This window comes from Stegostoma tigrinum, chromosome 20 (genome assembly GCF_030684315.1).
Source record: "Stegostoma tigrinum isolate sSteTig4 chromosome 20, sSteTig4.hap1, whole genome shotgun sequence".
Taxonomy (NCBI): domain Eukaryota; kingdom Metazoa; phylum Chordata; class Chondrichthyes; order Orectolobiformes; family Stegostomatidae; genus Stegostoma; species Stegostoma tigrinum.
In genome coordinates this window covers 15,826,611-15,843,512 of record NC_081373.1, presented here as the reverse complement: position 1 = coordinate 15,843,512, position 16,902 = coordinate 15,826,611, and the positions used below count along the sequence as shown (strand labels likewise).

Genomic DNA, 16,902 nt, shown 5'->3' with positions numbered 1-16,902 from the left:
TCCACATACTGGGCCCAGTCTTCAGCAGGATCAAATAAGTCAAGCTTCTCAAATAACAGCATGATTCCAGAATGTGTGCCCCAACTCAAAGAGGACTGTTTAGAGTGAATTTCTTTGGGAGAATTTTTTTTTTCTCTTGTCACCACTGAAGCAACCCCATAGAGGTGGTATCCCATGACCAAGTTACCCTTTATTTACATATGCATTGTGCTTGACCCCAGCCTGGTTTCCTCAGAGTCAACTCTCATAGTGAACAGAACTTCTGACATTCCTGTTTTAATCTGTCAGTCAGGGCTCCCTGATTGGACCAGTTTAACAGCCCCAGTCAGGGAACTCATACTCGTTGAGATCTACCTGGCTAACCTCATTTCAAATACCACAGGGGCTGCACATTTATTACAGAGAATAGACAAAATTTATTCTCTCAGAGGATTGTGAATCTTTAGAATTCTCTTCTTGAAAGGCCCTTGAATGTTTTTAAGACAGAAGTGAATATATTCTTGTTTAAAAAAAAGGGTGTGAAAAGGTGATCAGAGTAAGCAGGCATGTGGAGCTGAGGTTATGATCAGATCAGCTATGACCTGATAGAATGACATAGCAAGGTGGAGGGCTGAATGGCCTACTCCTACTCCTGCTCCTAAATTTAAGTAAAACACCTGTTAATAACTAAAGATTTGAGTTAGAACTCCTCCTTTGGGCCGACGATTAATGTATTCCGACTTACTCTCATTGTGGCCTTGACTTCAGGAAACACCCTGCGTAAATATTTGCGGTGAGTCAGCAAATTCATAATTTTGATAATGACGCCATAGTGGGGTGGGTCTACACTGGTTGATTCTACTGGCTCCATTTACAGGCTTCAGTGAACTTGGTGCTTCAGACTGTGTAAGCTGCTGTCTGTCTCCTGAAGTGTCCAGATTGATCACAGACTCAGCTATGTCTGCAAAAGCGCTGGCAAAAGGTAACAAAGTGAACAGCCTAGCATGTGTGCATGAGGGAGAGGCTCTGAAAGGTTTCTGCTTCTCAATCAATCTATCTTCTTATCTCGTGTGCATATTTATCAACTTTGTTTTCATCTTTTCTCCCCTGTTTCTCAGTGAAATTTGACTGTTGATTTGACTGTGTACGGGGCAGCATGTGTGCATGTGTCTGTATGAGTATGTTTATAATTTGACCTTGGCTGAATTTCCTGTCCCTCTCGGTGCATAACTGTGCCACTGACAGTTTCTGTGTGCCTGAGGCCCTCTTTGTCTCTGTATATCTGTGTGTCTCTGTCCACACAGTCCTCCAGTCTCCCTCGTTCTGTTTGTGTCTGCCTCGGAGCTAGAGAGATTGGCCTGAATTTTAATGCAAGACCAGATGTCATATTGGTGCGACTGAAAATGGGACAAATCCTGCACAAGTGGAAGGTGAGGGGCCCGATCCAATCGGCAACAGAAAATTAATAGTGTCCACCATCCCAGAGAGGCAAATGTCAGCTATAGAGGGAAAAAGAAAAGTCACTGTCATATGGAGGGAACTTCAAAGAGCTTGTCTGAATTTCTTTCATTGTTCTGGTTCCAGGAGGGCAGGCTCTGACCTTTAGGATGCTGGGGCCTGCTCCCTGGCCCGTGGGACAAACTAAAGGAATACCTGCACTGCCGTGCCCAACCCCAACTCTATCACTCCTGGGATGCTGCAGAAGCTCCACTTGGTGGTGTTCTCACACGGAGAGGGCTCATACCCAAACCCTGTAAATGCTGTTGGGGCATAAAGGGTTGATAACTGGACACCAAGCATATCAGTTGCTTGCCTGTTCCTGCAATTAGTAACCAGCTGAGCTGCTGCCCTTCCTGATATTGAGGGCATCATGTAGCAACAAGAATTTGACTCCCAATGTATTCTGCTGCCATTTTACCACCTGCCAGCTAATCTCCAGAAGGCTGTTCAAATTCAGCCTGTTGTCTTGTGCTCAGTGACAAATGCTGTTTCTCTCATTTGGAGTAATTCACATATTCTAGAGAATACAGGAAGAGACTATCGTCCTCAAGCCTGTTCTTTGATAGTTCTAATGCAATGAAAAACTCTATTCCTCTTCATTCATACCCCAGCTAATCTCTCCATTCAAAGCATTCCTGGTATTTTTCTAATTCCCTTTTGAATATCCCTGTTGAATCTGCTTCCAAAGCCCTCCTGGGCAGTATGTTCCAGATCACAGCAACTCGCCGCTTCTATTCAGCCTCCATCAGCATTCGTTTGTCACCAAAGTCAGTTTGAAACTTTCTCGAATCTTAAATCGACATTGCCCTTTTAATCCCACTGCTTTCAATTTTGCTACCAGGATAGGCAATAGCTTTTCTAAAGCCTTTTGAAAGTCAAATATATATGTCCGATCGTACTTTCCTAGTCCCTCAGTTTATCAAAGAATCTTATCAGGTTAGTCAAGCACAGGCTACCTTTAGCAATCACTGCAAACAATGGTGTAATTGGTTCCTTTTCTCAATGTTTAAACTGTTTTGTTATCCCACAGCTCTGCACTGTTGGTTTCACAAGGTGCCAGTCAAATGCTCCAGGGATGCTAGTTTCCATATGTTTGTTGCTCTATCACTGAAGGCTTGATGCCAACTCTCATAAATGTTTTTGTGACCGATGATTGATCCCTCTCCGTTTGTAGGAAGCCCTGCGCCAGGCCCTGTGCCTGCAGGAATGATTCGCCTGTACAGCATGCGATTCTGTCCATTTGCTCACCGTACTCGCCTGGTCTTGGAAGCCAAGAAAATCAAGTGAGATGGATATTTCTCAAAGTTCTGTCTGAGTTAATGTCAGATACCCTCTACAGTTTCAACAGGCCTAGTAATTCCGAGCCAGCCCCGACCCATAGCCAGATCTGCCCCTCTGCATGCTACCTTTGATTGTCCTGGCAAAAGGCACCCATTTGGCTCCTCAAACCTGCTCCACCTTTTAACACGACCTACGCTGATCTTCTGTCTCAACCCTACTTCCCTAAATCCTCTTAACCCTTCATTTGTGGAGTGATCAAAGACCTGTTGATCTCAGCCTTAAATATATTCAGCAATGCATAATCCACAACCCCTTGGGGCCTAGAATTCTGAAGATTCACAACTCTGTGTGAAGACATTATTCTCCCTCTCTCATTGTTTTCCTGAGACTGTGATTCCCCAGCTGGGGGAAACAGCATCTCACTGTTAACAGTCAAGCTCCTTCAAATTATTGTATGTGTCAGTGGGACATTCTTCTACTTTCCAGAGAATGTGAGGTTATTAACAGGACCCCGTTTAGTAGAGCAATCACTGGGACAATTATTCTTTCAACTTGAGTTCTGAGTAACTTGATAAGCTAACGTCTTGAACGGCATTGTGTTTTTTGAGCAAATTCAGTCACAAAGAGGAACTTAGAAGGTTCATAAATGTATGATCCTGTTAGATGGTGAGTTACTGATTAATCCTTATACAGAGAGTTCCAAGATCTTGTGGTCTTCTGCAGTTTTGCAGAGGCAACTGTGTTGAGAGTTTCTGGGCTGACTGCAGGTCTTGACAATCCTGGGAGATGTCAGGGCCAGGGATTGGAAGTTAAAAGACAAGTTCAGGAGAGGAAGGAGGTGGTTTTCACCAGGAGAGAGGGAATCAACTAGAGGGGAGTTTGAAAGAGGAGAATGTTGCATCTTCTGTGGAACTGGGCCAGGAAGTGGTGAGCGAGTTAAGGGACTTTCCTCTTAAAATGCACAGTCCTTTACTTACTATATACACACAAACAAAACGCTGAAATCTTCACCTTGAATTTTTATTGCAGTTGTAACCTGATTAATTATTCCAGAACACTTCACATGAGTATTATAAACCAACATTTGATGTATAAGGTGATATGCGACAGATGACCCAAACCTGCTAAAAGAGGTAGAATTAGACCAATCTTTTAAGGAGGGAGAGAAATGGAGAGGCTTAGGGAGGGCATTCCAGAATTTAAGCTCCAGAAAACTGAAGGCACAATTGTCAGTGAAAAAAAATCAAAATTGAGAGTGGACAAGAGGCCAGAATTGGAAAAACATTGTACTGAAATTTTGGATGATTGTAGAACTGGAAGAGATTAAACAGATAGAGAGGGATGTAGCCAGGAGCAGATTTGCAAACAGAAATGAAAATTTTAAATACACAGTCAGCTTTGTTAAAACCTTAAGGGCAATATTTTGTGGATTTACTGTGAAGCCAAGGAAACATTGCTGTGGTTAAAGCACAAAATCACCAACTTTTCACTCAGAAGGTGTGTACCCTAAAGTTTATTCATATTGTTTTTCCAACTGAAGGGGCCTTGTTTAATCTGAACACATTTTTGCATGACATACTAACTCCGAGAAATAAGGAGTGCAGATGCTGGAAGACAGAGTCTACAGGGGTGAGGCTGAAAAAGCACAGCATGTCAGACAGCATCCAAGGAGCAGGTAAGTCAATGTTTCAGACCTAAACGTTGGCTTATGTGCTCCTCGAATGCTGCCTGACATGACATACTAACTCCAGTTTGGTAACTTTCTGATGGTACTAAGATTTTTACCTAAACTCCTTTCTTTTTAAGACATGAAACTATCAATGTCAATCTGTTGAACAAACCCGACTGGTGCTTCGAGAAGAACCCCCTTGGCATGGTGCCAATCTTGGAGACCTGCAAGAATGAGCTGGTCTATGACTCACCAATCGCCTGCGAGTTTCTAGATGATACGTACCCTGCCAAAAGGCTTCTGCCCACGGATCCCTATGAGAAGGCCAAACAGAAGATGCTGCTGGAACAGTTCAGTAAGGTGAGCAGGGAGTATATGTTTTTACTGGATTGAGTGTGACAAGCTTAGTTTCTTGGACACAACAGAGGGCACACAAAGATGTTAATGGCCTTCAGCCAGCTCATAGAATCATACAGGTCAAATGCAGGCCAATTGACCCAATATTCCTATGCCAGCTTTCAAAAGAGGTCTTTTCACTTAGGCCTACTCCCTTACTCTATTGCTGATTACTGACCATTAGTCTGTTATAAACTCATTAATAGGGATTTATTCCTGTGGTTAATCAGGAAGTTAATAATATTGGATCATATGACTGTCAGGAAAGCAGACACGCAACTCAGTGAAGCACAGAGTTCTCCAATGTAGGAATCCTCTGGCTTCTGATGTTGGTTTTGTCCACATATGTTGCTTCAAAACTGGCCTAAGCTCATTTTCAGGCCACTGGTTACTATATCCCCACTCTGAACCTTTTCTCCTTACAACACATTTTGTCAGAATTGACAAAGGGAGGTGCAGAATTCCTCAAGGAGGGGGAAGGAGAAGAGCAGACAATGGTGGCAGTTCCAAGTGCTGGGCATTGATCTTAAAATCAGGTGCATATTTAATGACTGGAGGTGGTTTTATTTGAAATAGTGCTGGGTAATTTAGAAAGTCCGCTGGGAAACCAACTGGTTTCAAACAGGAACAGAAGACTATTCCTGTTCTGCTACCTATCAGTGAGATGAGAGCTGAGATAATGGGAACTGCAGATGCTGGAGAATCCAATATAACAAAGTGTGAAGCTGGATGAACACAGCAGGCCAAGCAGCATCTCAGGAGCACAAAAGCTGACGTTTCAGGCCTAGACCCTCTCTCTGATGATTCCATATTTCCACCATACATGGCATTGCCATAAATGGCTCTGGTCACAGTGCAATGTCTGTCCAGCTCCTTCCTCCAGCTGGGCCTTCAGTTGTTCTTTGCTGAATTGGCACACAATATTTTCTTTAGATAGATCCCACAGTTTTCACCTTCAGCAAACCTTTTTAGTCAGTGTTCCAACAACACAAGAAAGAAAAACAGGATGAGACTGCACGGACCATTGACAGTCCTCTACGATTCTGTAAGATTATGGCTGATCTTGAGCTTCCCACGCACTCCCGTGATCCCTGTGGAGAACAAAAATCTGTCTTTCTCAGCTTTAAACGTGTTCATCAATGTAGTATCTTTTGAGGAGACAATTCCAAAGATTCGCAGTTCATCGAGTGAAAAATGTCACAGCCTTAAATGATTAGCCCCATATCATGCAAATATGTCCCTGCATTCTAGACTCCTCAGCCAGGAGAAACAGCTTCTCAGTATATTCGCTGTCAAGCGTGTTCAGGATCTTTGACACTGCAATTGCCTCTCAATTCTCTTAAACCCCAGGAAATATTGACCCAATTTACTTAGTCTCTCAACAAAGGGCAACTCCCTCATCCCAGGTACCAATTTAGTGAATCTTCACTGTAGCACCTCCGATGCAAGCATGTCTTCCTCTTAAATACAGAGTCAAAATTTGCATGCCATATTCCTGATTTGTTCTCACCAAAGCCTTGAACAATTGTAGCAAGACGTCTTTATTCCTGTACTCCACTCACCTAGCTGTAAACGTTAACATGCAGTTGCCTTCCTGTCTGCTTGTAGGTACCTGCTACTAATATTCTATGCATCTTACAAGAGCACTCCCATGTCTTTAAGCATAAAAATTTACAAGTTACAGAGAAATACAGAATTATTACAGTGCAGAGTAAACCATTCAGCCTGTCACAACTGTGCCAGCTCTTCAAATTAGTATTTTATTCCAATGCCATTCCCCTACCCTCTCCATTATCCTGCATATTGTTCCCTTTCATATAGCAGTTTAACTCACTTTTCAATGCTTCTCCTGAACCTGCCTTCACCGCATGCATAAGCAGTGAATTCCAGCTCCTAACCACTCGCTGCATTGTTATAATCCCAGCAGATAATCCTGCTCAAGTCAAATCTCAGAATGAAATGAGATTTGATAGATCACAAATTTATTTTGACAGTTTTTTACTATAATCTTAGTCACTCAACATATTCACATGAGTTTGCCAATGTTCTCTTAATACAAGAATGCAAAAGGAAAACAAAACTAATAACCTTATATATTGGTGTATATGCAAGTCAAGATGAATAGTTTTCACATAAGCAACTTGGACAAAAATGTTGGAACTGCAGATGCTGGAGAATATGAGACAACAATGTGAAAAGCTGGATGAACACAGCAGGCCAAGGAGCATCATAGGAGCAGAACAGCTGACATTTCGGGCCTAGTCCCTTCTTCAGAAATTGGGGCAGGGGAAGGGAATAAATAAATAGGGAGAGAAGGGGAAGTGGATAGAAGATGGATAGAGGACAAGATAGATGGAGAGAAGATAGACCAGTCAAAGGGGCGGGAATGGAGCCAGTAAAGGTGAGTGTAGATGGGGAGGTAGGGAGGAGATAGGTCAGTCCAGTATGACGGACAGGTCAAGGGGGCGGGTTGAGGTTAGTAGGTGGAGATGGGGGTGGGGCTAGAGGTGGGAGGAGGGGATAGGTGGGAAGGAGGACAGGTTAGGGAGGTGAGGATGAGCTGGGCTGGTTTTGGGATGTGGTAGAGGGAGGGGGGATTTTGAAGCTTGTGAAGTCCACTTTGATACCTTTGGGCTGCAGGGTTCCCAAGCGGAATATGAGTTGCTGTTCCTGCAACCTTTGGGTAGCATCGTTGTGGCACTGCAGGAGGTCCAGGATGGACATGTCGTCTGCGGAATAGAAGGGGGAGCTGAAGTGGTTCGCGACTGGGAGGTGCAGTTGTTTATTGCGAACCGAGTGTAGGTATTCTGCAAAGCGGCCCCCAAGCCTCCGCTTGGTTTCCCCAATGTTGAGGCAGCAACAATGGGTACAGCGGATGCAGTACACCACGTTGACAGATGTGCAGGTGGACATCTGCTTGATGTGCAAAGTCTTCTTGGGGCCTGGGATAGGGGTGACTGGGGAAGTGTAGGGGCAGATGTCATGCTTCCTGTGGTTGCAGGGGAAAAGTGCCAGGTGTCGTGGGGCTGGAGGGAAGTGTGGAACGGACAAGAGAGTCATGGAGAGACTCTGGAAGGCAGATAAGGGTGGGGAGGAAAAATTGTCTTTGGTGGTGGGGTCAGATTGCAGATGGCGGAAGTGTTGGAGGATGATGTGTTGGATCCGGAGGTTGGTGGGGTGGTACGTGAGGATGGGGGGGGATTCTGTTTTGGTTGTTACTGAGGAGAGGGGGTGTGAGGGATGAGCTTTTTTTGCAGGAAATGCAGGAGACACAGTCCAGGGCGTTATCGACCACTGACACTGAGCAGGGGTGGAAGTTGTGTTCCTTGAAAAACGAGGACATCTGTGATGTACGGGAGTGGAATGCCTCTTCCTGGGAGAAGATGCGGTGGGGGCAAAGGAATTGGGAATAGGGGATGGCATTTTTGCAGGAAGGTGGGTGGGAGGAGGTGTATTCTAGGTAGCTGTGGGAGTCGGTGGGCTTGAAATGGATATCGGTTTCTAGATGGTTGCCGGAGATGGAGACAGAGAGGTCAAGGAAGGGGAGAGAGGTATTTGAGATGGTCCAAGTGAACTTAAGGTTGGGGTGGAAGGTGCTGGTGAAGTGGATGAACTGTTCAAGCTCCTCGTGGTGGCACTGATACAGTCATCAATGTAACGGAGGAAGAGGTGAGGTTTAGGGCCAGTGTATATTCGGAAGAAGGATTGTTCCACGTAACTACAAAGAGGCCGGCATAGCTTGGGCCCATGCGAGTACTCATGGCCACCCCCTTTGTCTGTAGGAAGTGGGAGGAAGTGAAAGACAAGTTGTTGAGGGGGAGGACGAGTTCGGCTAAACAGATGAGGGTGTCAGTGGAGGGGGACTGGTCGGGCCTGCGGGACAGTAAGAAGGGGAGTATGGGGAATGCAGATGTATAGGGACTGGATGTCCATGGTAAAGATGAGGTATTGGGGACCTGGGAATTGGAAATTCTGGATGAGATGGATGGCGTGGGTGGTATCATGGATGTTGATAGGGAGTTCCTGGACCAAGGGGGAGAAAAGGGACTCTACAGAGGTGGCAATAAGTTCGGTGGGGCAGGAGCAGGTGGAGACAATGGGTTGACCAGAGCAGTCAGGTTTGTGGATTTTGGGAAGGAGATAGAAGTGGGCAACGTGAGGTTGGGGAACGCTGAGGTTAGAGGCTGTGAGTGGGAGGTCACCTGAAGTGATGAGGTTCTGGATGGTGCTTCAATGATGCTGTTTGGCCTGTTGTGTTCATCCAGCTCTTCACCTGACAAAAATGTTAATCTTTTTCCCAGCAATATCCTTTTCCAGATAAACCGCAGATAACTTAATCCCAAATAAGTTCCATTTCTATCTTAACTCTTTAACTTCTTACATAGCCAGCTCTTTCAGTTTGCTTATTGTACCGCTAAACAGTTTTAAGACTTCTTTTCAGTTCTGATGACCTCCATCTCATTTCAGTCCTAACAGCATGAACACTTCCACGCAAACTCTCACAGCATGGAGATGTCAGAAAAATTATAACCATTCTGCCATGATGAAATTGAAACTTGATCCTTCAGAACTAAACTCGAACTAAACTAGCAGTGTCCCTGGTCATTTAGTTTACTGTATTTCATCAAATCTACAGTGCAATCATTTCATCAATTTACCCCACTAGTATTCAGATAGTTCCATGATTTTTGGAAAATGACTTTAGGCCATTTCTCCAAATGACTTTCTTTCTTCTTTTAAACAAAAAAAAACCCTCATAGAGTGGAAACCAAAGTTTATTTTCCCTCAATGTTTATAAAATCCAAATTTCCAAATGGTTGTATTTTATACAGCTTTATAATTGCAAGAAAAAGATTTTCATTTTTATTGTTTAATGTTTCAAGTATATTTCATTTTTAAAAATTATTTCTCGTGTCTCTGTAATTTCCAATGTTATGTCGTTCAATAACCTTGGATACAGCTCAGCTTTTCCTATACCTTGTCAACTTTAGGTACATATAGCCTATTGAATACCTACTTGTTTCCACTTTTATACTCCGCTCGTGACTGAATTTCCTCCTCTTTCACCATAACCTAGTTCCCGGCAGACAATTTGCTATTAGATTGCTAAATTAACCCTGCATCATTACACAATAATACATCTCTACTCAATGTCCCTGTCCTATTTGTCAGCTGTGTGTCTCAATGTTTCGCTGATATCCCTGTCTCATTCTCCCTGAAAGTGATGGATGGAAGGAAGATTTTGAATTTATCCAAATTCTTTTATGACCTCAAAAGGCAACAATTCAGTTCTGTAGAAATGTCACTGGACGCAAAAAGTTATCTCTGCCTTAGCTCCACAGATGCTTGCCAGCTCTGCTGAGTTTCTCCAGCAATTTCTGCTTTTGTTTCCAGCAATGATTAAGGGAGAAAAATTGTCAGAAAACTGAGGGGAAAATGCCCTCTTCAACAAAGTGCCACAGGTTCTTCTAGCATTCCTTCAGAATTGCACCAAGCTTTCAGCCTGGACTTTATGCTCAAATCTCTGGAAGAGATTCTAACAAAATGAGATGCAATTCACTGAGTCACATCTTACACATGTAGATGAGCGTAAAATCTGCTTATGCTGTCAACACAGCCACACACAATTTGTGAAACTTTGTATTTTAGCAGTGCTAGTGAGTGATTGTGTATCAATGTCTGAACCTGGATGTCCAGTGATTTCTCTACACTGCTGGCTTTTCCGTGACTAGGTGATGGGTTACGTGTACAGGATTCCAGTGGAAAAGAAAAAATCCGTGGACACTTCCAAAATGGAAGAGGAACTTAAAGTTCAACTCAGCAATTTCGAGCAGGTAAGGCAGGAATTGGTGAAACCAGGAAGCAGAAATGGAGATACTCTGGATTATGGTAGTGTTGAAAGGTGACATAGAATGCTGGGTCTTTGAGTATTAACCCAGGATCTTTAATATTCCCCTGACCACAGGGAACAAACCACAGGCTCCTTGCTTGATGGTTCTTCTAACAAACTGCTGAGCTTGAAGATAACACAAAACACCACTTTAAGTGTGACATACTTAATAGAAATAGAGATGACAGAATTTACTTATGTTTGTATACTCCGTTCTATAACCTTAGGACATCCCATAGCCAGTGAAGTGCTCTTGAAGTGGTTAAGCAGCATACAAATCAGCATCGATATATGCATAGCAAGATCCCACTAACAGCATAGTGATAAAGACTGGAATTTTTTTGATGTTAATTGACAATTACGTATTGGCATAAAGGGTGGTGTTGTGGCAATGTCACTGGACTAGTAGTTTAGAACAGCTGACTAATGGGCTGAGGACATTGGTTCAAATCATTACCTTGGCAGGTGGTAAAGTTTGACTTCAATAAAATCTGGAATTAAAATGCTAGCCTAATGGCCAGCACGTAACAACTGTTGATTGCTGTAACGGTCCATCTGGTTCGTTAATGTTCATTAGGGATGGAAACTTGCAGACCTACACCAATGTGGTTGATCCTTAGTCCACTTAGTTTAAGGAAAATTAGGAACGACCAATAAATACTAGCCCACATCTTGTGGATAAATTTTAAAAATGCAGTGATTAAGAATTCACTGGTCACATCCCATTCCAATTTTCCACATCTGGGTAGTTCTGGAGGTGCACTTTCACCTACGCTGTCCTGACTGCTGTTTTTTTTTGCAGAAATTGGTTGATTCGAAGACTCGTTTCTTTGGTGGTGACTCTGTGACAATGATCGACTACTGGATTTGGCCCTGGTTTGAGCGCATGGAAGCCCTTGGATTCAACAAGTGAGTTTGGAAGATTAAAATGGCGTGTGAGTGGCTAGCAGCACAGCTCAGATACTGATCTTCCAATGTGGGTCAAATCTAACCCAAACTGATAGAATTAACCTTCCTCTTTTCAGGGGTCCTTTGAATGATGTAGTGTGAAATTTAGGCACAAAGATCTTTCTTTCGTTCACTGGCATTAGGTCTTTATAAATATGAAAGGAAGTTAATGTTAAGCTAGAAAAACAGAGTATTTCTGTGGAATTAAGCCTGTTGTTTGCAACTGGTTGAGGATCTTTTTCCGTACAGTGTGGAAACTGGCCATTTGGCCCAACAAATCACGCTGACTCTCCAAAGAGCATCTGACCCAGTCTCACCCCACTTACCCTAACCATGTAACCTTGCATTTCCCGTTGTTAACCCACCTAACCTACACATCCCTGGACATTATGAGCAATTTAGCACGGCCAATCCACATAACCTGCACATCTTTGAACTGTAGGAGGAAACCGGAGCACCGAGAGGAAACCCACACAGACACAGGGAAAACATTCAAACTCCACATAGACAGACAACCATGGCTGGGATTGAACCCGGTCCCTGGCACTGTGAGGCAGCAGTGCTAGCCACTGAGCCACCATGCCCAGTTTTGACTGACTCGTCCTCTCTTCATGAGTCCTCCTTCTTACAAAGACATCCTTTCCTCTGAACAGCGCCTGCTGCTGCTATGCTTTGTGATCTTGTTCAGCATCGCCACCTGCTGCTGAAGTTTGCACTACAGTGAAACGTGTTTGGAAAGTCACAAACGGGTTTTAAGTGGGTTTGGACACAGAGTATGAAGCGGCCCCAACTTTTGTCACTAACTTCACAGCCTTCCTTATAGATATCAATGGTTGCTGCTGTCATGAAGCATTGTTCAGAGACAATGTGGATGGAGTTTCACTCCGTATCTAACCCCATGCTCTATTTGGTGCAAGAAGCATAGAAGATGAGGGAGGAGATCAACAACACACGGAAGCGTAGAAGCAGGAAGGGGATGAAGGAAGCCTCTCTCTTGAAGATTGAGCCAAAAATGAATTGCAAGGTTTGCTGACGCTTCCTATCTCAGTAGCACCAAGATGCTCAGAACCTGTCAGTCCCACCCCAGCTATTGCTGATCTCTCGGTCTGGAAGCTACAGACCTCAGTGTTCTAATTTCAAAGAATTCCACAATAAGGCAAGAGCAGTTAAAAAAAAACTCAAACCAAAATATTGGACCTGCAGAATGCAGTGAATGAGGCATGACTATGCATGTTGTTACTGCATAAATTTAACAAGCTTTTATCTAACTCATTTGCTTCATTTGCAAGGCCAACTAAGATCTGGCTGAGTCTAACAGAGAATAAGTAATGTCACCACTCATAGATTCAATGTTTTATATGCCCTTTGATTATAAAGGTGCTTCAATAACAGGAATGTACAGCCCTGGCAGAGTCCACTTCCCCATTGTGTTTTGGGAACTGGAAACAATGACCGACTGTCACATCCATTTAGAGTTCTATCACTCTGTCTTTAACATGATTTGATTCCCAACCTTTGTTTAAAGGCACCTACGGCAGGTACCGTAATTCATTTCATTTACAGGTAGTGAAGAGGAACCTGTTGTGATAGGAATGAGGTCAGCCAGGTGGACTTTGTAGAATATGAGTTCCCTGATTGGGGCTGTTAACCTGGTCCAATCAGGGATTCTTGGCTGAGAGATATAAACAGGAGTGTCAGGAGTGCTGCCCACTCTACGAGCTGGCTCTGTGCCAGCTGGAGGAGAGTCATGTACTATGCCCGTGTAAATAAAAGGTAACTTGGTGCTGGAATACCTGCCTTCGTGGAGTTATTTCAGAACCAATACCTGCTAGAAACAGTGATCAATTAATATTGACTGCTGTAACTGGTTCACACCCTTCCATCTCCCAGAGGGGAATGGTAACTGGGGGTCCAAGGAAATCAGCTGCTGCATTTCTTTGGATGGTGGGACAAGTGATTCTAAAAAATCAAAGTCAAATGCCACACATTAAGTTGTCTATTGATATTGATGTGAGATGCAAGGTTTTGCACTTTGGAAAAAAGAATACAGGCATGGACTATTTTCTAAACGGTGAGAAAATTCATAAAGTAGAAGTACAAAGGAATCTGAGAGTGTTGGTCCAGGATTCTCTAAAAGTTAACTTGCAGGTAGAGTCCGTGATTAAGAAAGCGAATGTAACGTTGTCATTTATCTCAAGAGGGTTGGAATATAAAAGCAGTGATGTGCTTCTGAGACTTTATAAAGCTCTAGTTAGGCCCCATTTAGAATACTGTGTCCAATTTTGGGCCCCACACCTCTGGAAGGACATACTGGCCCTGGAGCATGTCCAGCGAAGATTCACACGGATGATCCTTGGAATGGTAGGTTTAACGTACGATGAAAGGCTAAGGATCCTGGGATTGTATTCATTAGAGTTTAGAAGGTTGAGGGGAGATCTAATAGAAACTTACAAGATAAAGTATGGCTTAGAAAGGGTGGTCGCTGGGAAGTTGTTCCATTAGGCAGGGAGACTAGGACCCATGGGCACAGCCTTAGAATTAGAGGGGGTAAATTTAAAACGGAAATGAGGAGACATTTCTTCAGCCAGAGAGTGGTGGGCCTGTGGAATTCATTGCCACGGAGCGCAGTGGGGGCCGGGACATTAGATGCCTTCAAGGCAGAGATTGACAAATTCTTGATCTCACAAGGAATCAAGGGCTACAGGGAGAGTGCAGGGAAGTGGAGTTGAAGTGCCCATCAGCCATGATGAAATGGCGGAGTGGACTCGTTGGGCTGAATGGCCTTCCTTCCACTCCTATGTCTTATGGTCTTATCTCTCTGGCGCCTTGTTGGCAGGCCTACCCTCTGCTTTGGAGTTTCTGAAACCATATTGATCATATGATGAATTCCTGCCCCCTGCTGGTATTTGTCAATTTCGTCCATCACCAGCTAGCTTCACCCAAGCCAATGAAACACTCATTGCTTGCTGAATGCTAACCTTTGTGGAATGTTTGCACTTGAAACAGTTTCCTCACCAGTGACTGTGCCATTTCTTGTAAAGTTGAGCCTGTATTGTTGCAATTAGTAAGAAATTAGTAATAACTGCTATTGGGGTTGGAGTTGCCGGGACAAAGGGTCTGGATTGAGAGGTCTAAGATGAACAACCAAAAACACAAAACTAAATGTAGGCAATCTGGTCCAGAAGGCAAGAGAAGCACCTTCAGATAGAGACAATTAGAAGGTTGTGAGATATACTCCCAGAATTAGAAGATGAGGCAGAAATTTTGCAAACATTGCAGATTAGATCAATCAAAACAAATTGGCATAAATGATTATAGCAGCAAGGAGATGTGAACTGAACTATTTATTCATGTGGGGAGTAAATGCTATCACGGTCTGGTTGGGCTGAATGGCCTCTAACTCTTGTATGTTCTATGTTTAGCTCCAGCTCTCTGATTAGTTGTGGTTCTGAGGGTAGGTCTTGCTCCCGCTGAGGGGACAGTCTGGGGTATATAACAAAGGGAAAGGGGCTTTATTCAGGTGCAGGTTAACAGCTCTTGTCTCTCACTGAATCTCTCTTCCTGTTTCTGCAGGCTCCTGGAACAGATGCCAACACTCAAGCACTGGATGCAACTCATGCAGCAAGATCCTGCAACCAAGGCCACTGGCTATAGCACTGATATCTACAGAGGATTCTACGAGATGTACTTGCAGGGTAACCCTGAGGCCTGTGACTATCATCTCTAAGAAGAGTCACCTCTAATTAGACTCAGCAGAGAACACAGGCATCTGCCCCCTACTTTAGACAGTACACGGCAGGACATCAACGGTTTGATATATACTGATTCAGGAGTCACACCAAATGTTCTACCAGCTCCCGATTCAATCCAACTTTGCATTACACCTGCAGATAGTGAAAATTAAACTTGCAAAAGCTGGAAGCCAGAAATAGGACTGAGAATACAAGGCCAGCATGAGTCAGATGGGAATTAAATAGAGGGTGAATGGTTGTTACCCATTCACTGACCTTCGTTCCCAATGTTGACATACCTGCTCTCTCACAGACAGTGGCACTGGCGTTATTTTTAGATTATCCTCTAAGTGCCTCTGGGGAAATGAGTCTACACAACCGAAACTGGCTGCCGAATTCATAAGCTCTGGTTTATTTTGGCTGCCTGCCTTTTACTGAGCAGCATCTGATTGGAGATATTCAGTAAACCGACCTCTCCCTTTAGAATATTTTTAAAAGGGATACTTTCCTGTTTTTGTTTCAGTGTGACAATATTGCTCTGCCTGTTCTGCTGCTCTGAACAGTCTGGGTAGAAATTTGTCTTTGTCACATTTTTATAGTCTTCCCAACCCCCACTTCCGAAATGATCATGAATCCCCAGGAACTTGTCCTGGTGTCAAGACACAAATATTCAGGGTTCCTTTTGTATCCTAGAACCATGTTCCTTTTTCACAACTTTGCTAAACCATGGAAGTCTAGTGCAGTGCTGAATGTGTCAATCTAGCCACACACATTCTCACTGAGATGTTTCTGTTCCTGTTTTGGACTGTCCAACTTCCTGTTTCACCTCCTTTCGATTTCAATCGCACCATCATACCATTGGCATTGTCACCGTTCCCTATCTGAAGGCAGATTCTCGATTACCCACTCCCCATCCACACTGCCCAGGCTGCGGAAGAGCACGGTGTGATCCTGGTGAATCTTAATGCCCCAATGTCACTGCTGCCAACGTCTTGATGAAAATTATAGACAGAATAAAAGATGCCGTAAAGAGATTTCTGCAGCAATTCTTTTCATGGGGTGGGGGGGTGGGGGGGGTGGTGGTGTGGCAGAGTTTGCTGATGAGGGATGACAAGTCCAGCCAGAGGTCATTTATCACCCAGTATCCTACAAGCTGTCAGCATCACTGAGATCTTTGTGCTTCAGTTTAGAGTGGGCTGGTTTACTCCACATGGGCTTAGCGTGTGGCAGGTAGGTCTGGCGGGGTGGTAGGGGGTGAATTTACTGAGTTATTTGGATTTGGGAAAGCTCCTGGTTGTACCAGTCACAGGCTAGAGCTGGGCAACAGACCATCATTGACATGGGAGTTCCATGAGACGGCATTCCGGGGGCTCATTACTCCACTGGGCTGAGAGTTCTCTTGGGATAGGCTGAAGCCAGATGACAGCCTCCTCTACCACCATCAGACCCCCTAAAGATGGTCAAAGAAGGCATCTGATAGCTTTCAGGCCCTAGTTGTCTGGCCTCAC

At 44.0% G+C, this 16,902-nt stretch overlaps 1 protein-coding gene across 1 annotated transcript; it reads left to right on the top strand.

The window, feature by feature from the left end:
• The first annotated feature begins 828 nt into the window (after positions 1-828).
• Positions 829-16,428, top strand: LOC125461833 (glutathione S-transferase omega-1-like). Its single transcript, XM_048551100.2, has 6 exons — positions 829-961; positions 2,654-2,762; positions 4,567-4,789; positions 10,558-10,659; positions 11,518-11,624; positions 15,237-16,428. The coding sequence occupies exons 1-6, from the start codon at positions 937-939 to the stop codon at positions 15,388-15,390; spliced, it is 720 nt and encodes a 239-aa protein (XP_048407057.1). The 5' UTR covers positions 829-936; the 3' UTR covers positions 15,391-16,428.
• The last annotated feature ends 474 nt before the right edge of the window (positions 16,429-16,902 follow it).

Excerpts from the sequence above, each read along its gene's own strand:
- LOC125461833 (XM_048551100.2), top strand. The coding sequence starts at position 937 with ATGTCTGCAAAAGCGCTGGCAAAAG. Across the intron at positions 962-2,653 it reads TGCAAAAGCGCTGGCAAAAG|GAAGCCCTGCGCCAGGCCCT; the intron begins GTAACAAAGTGA and ends CTCCGTTTGTAG. Across the intron at positions 4,790-10,557 it reads TGCTGGAACAGTTCAGTAAG|GTGATGGGTTACGTGTACAG; the intron begins GTGAGCAGGGAG and ends TTCCGTGACTAG.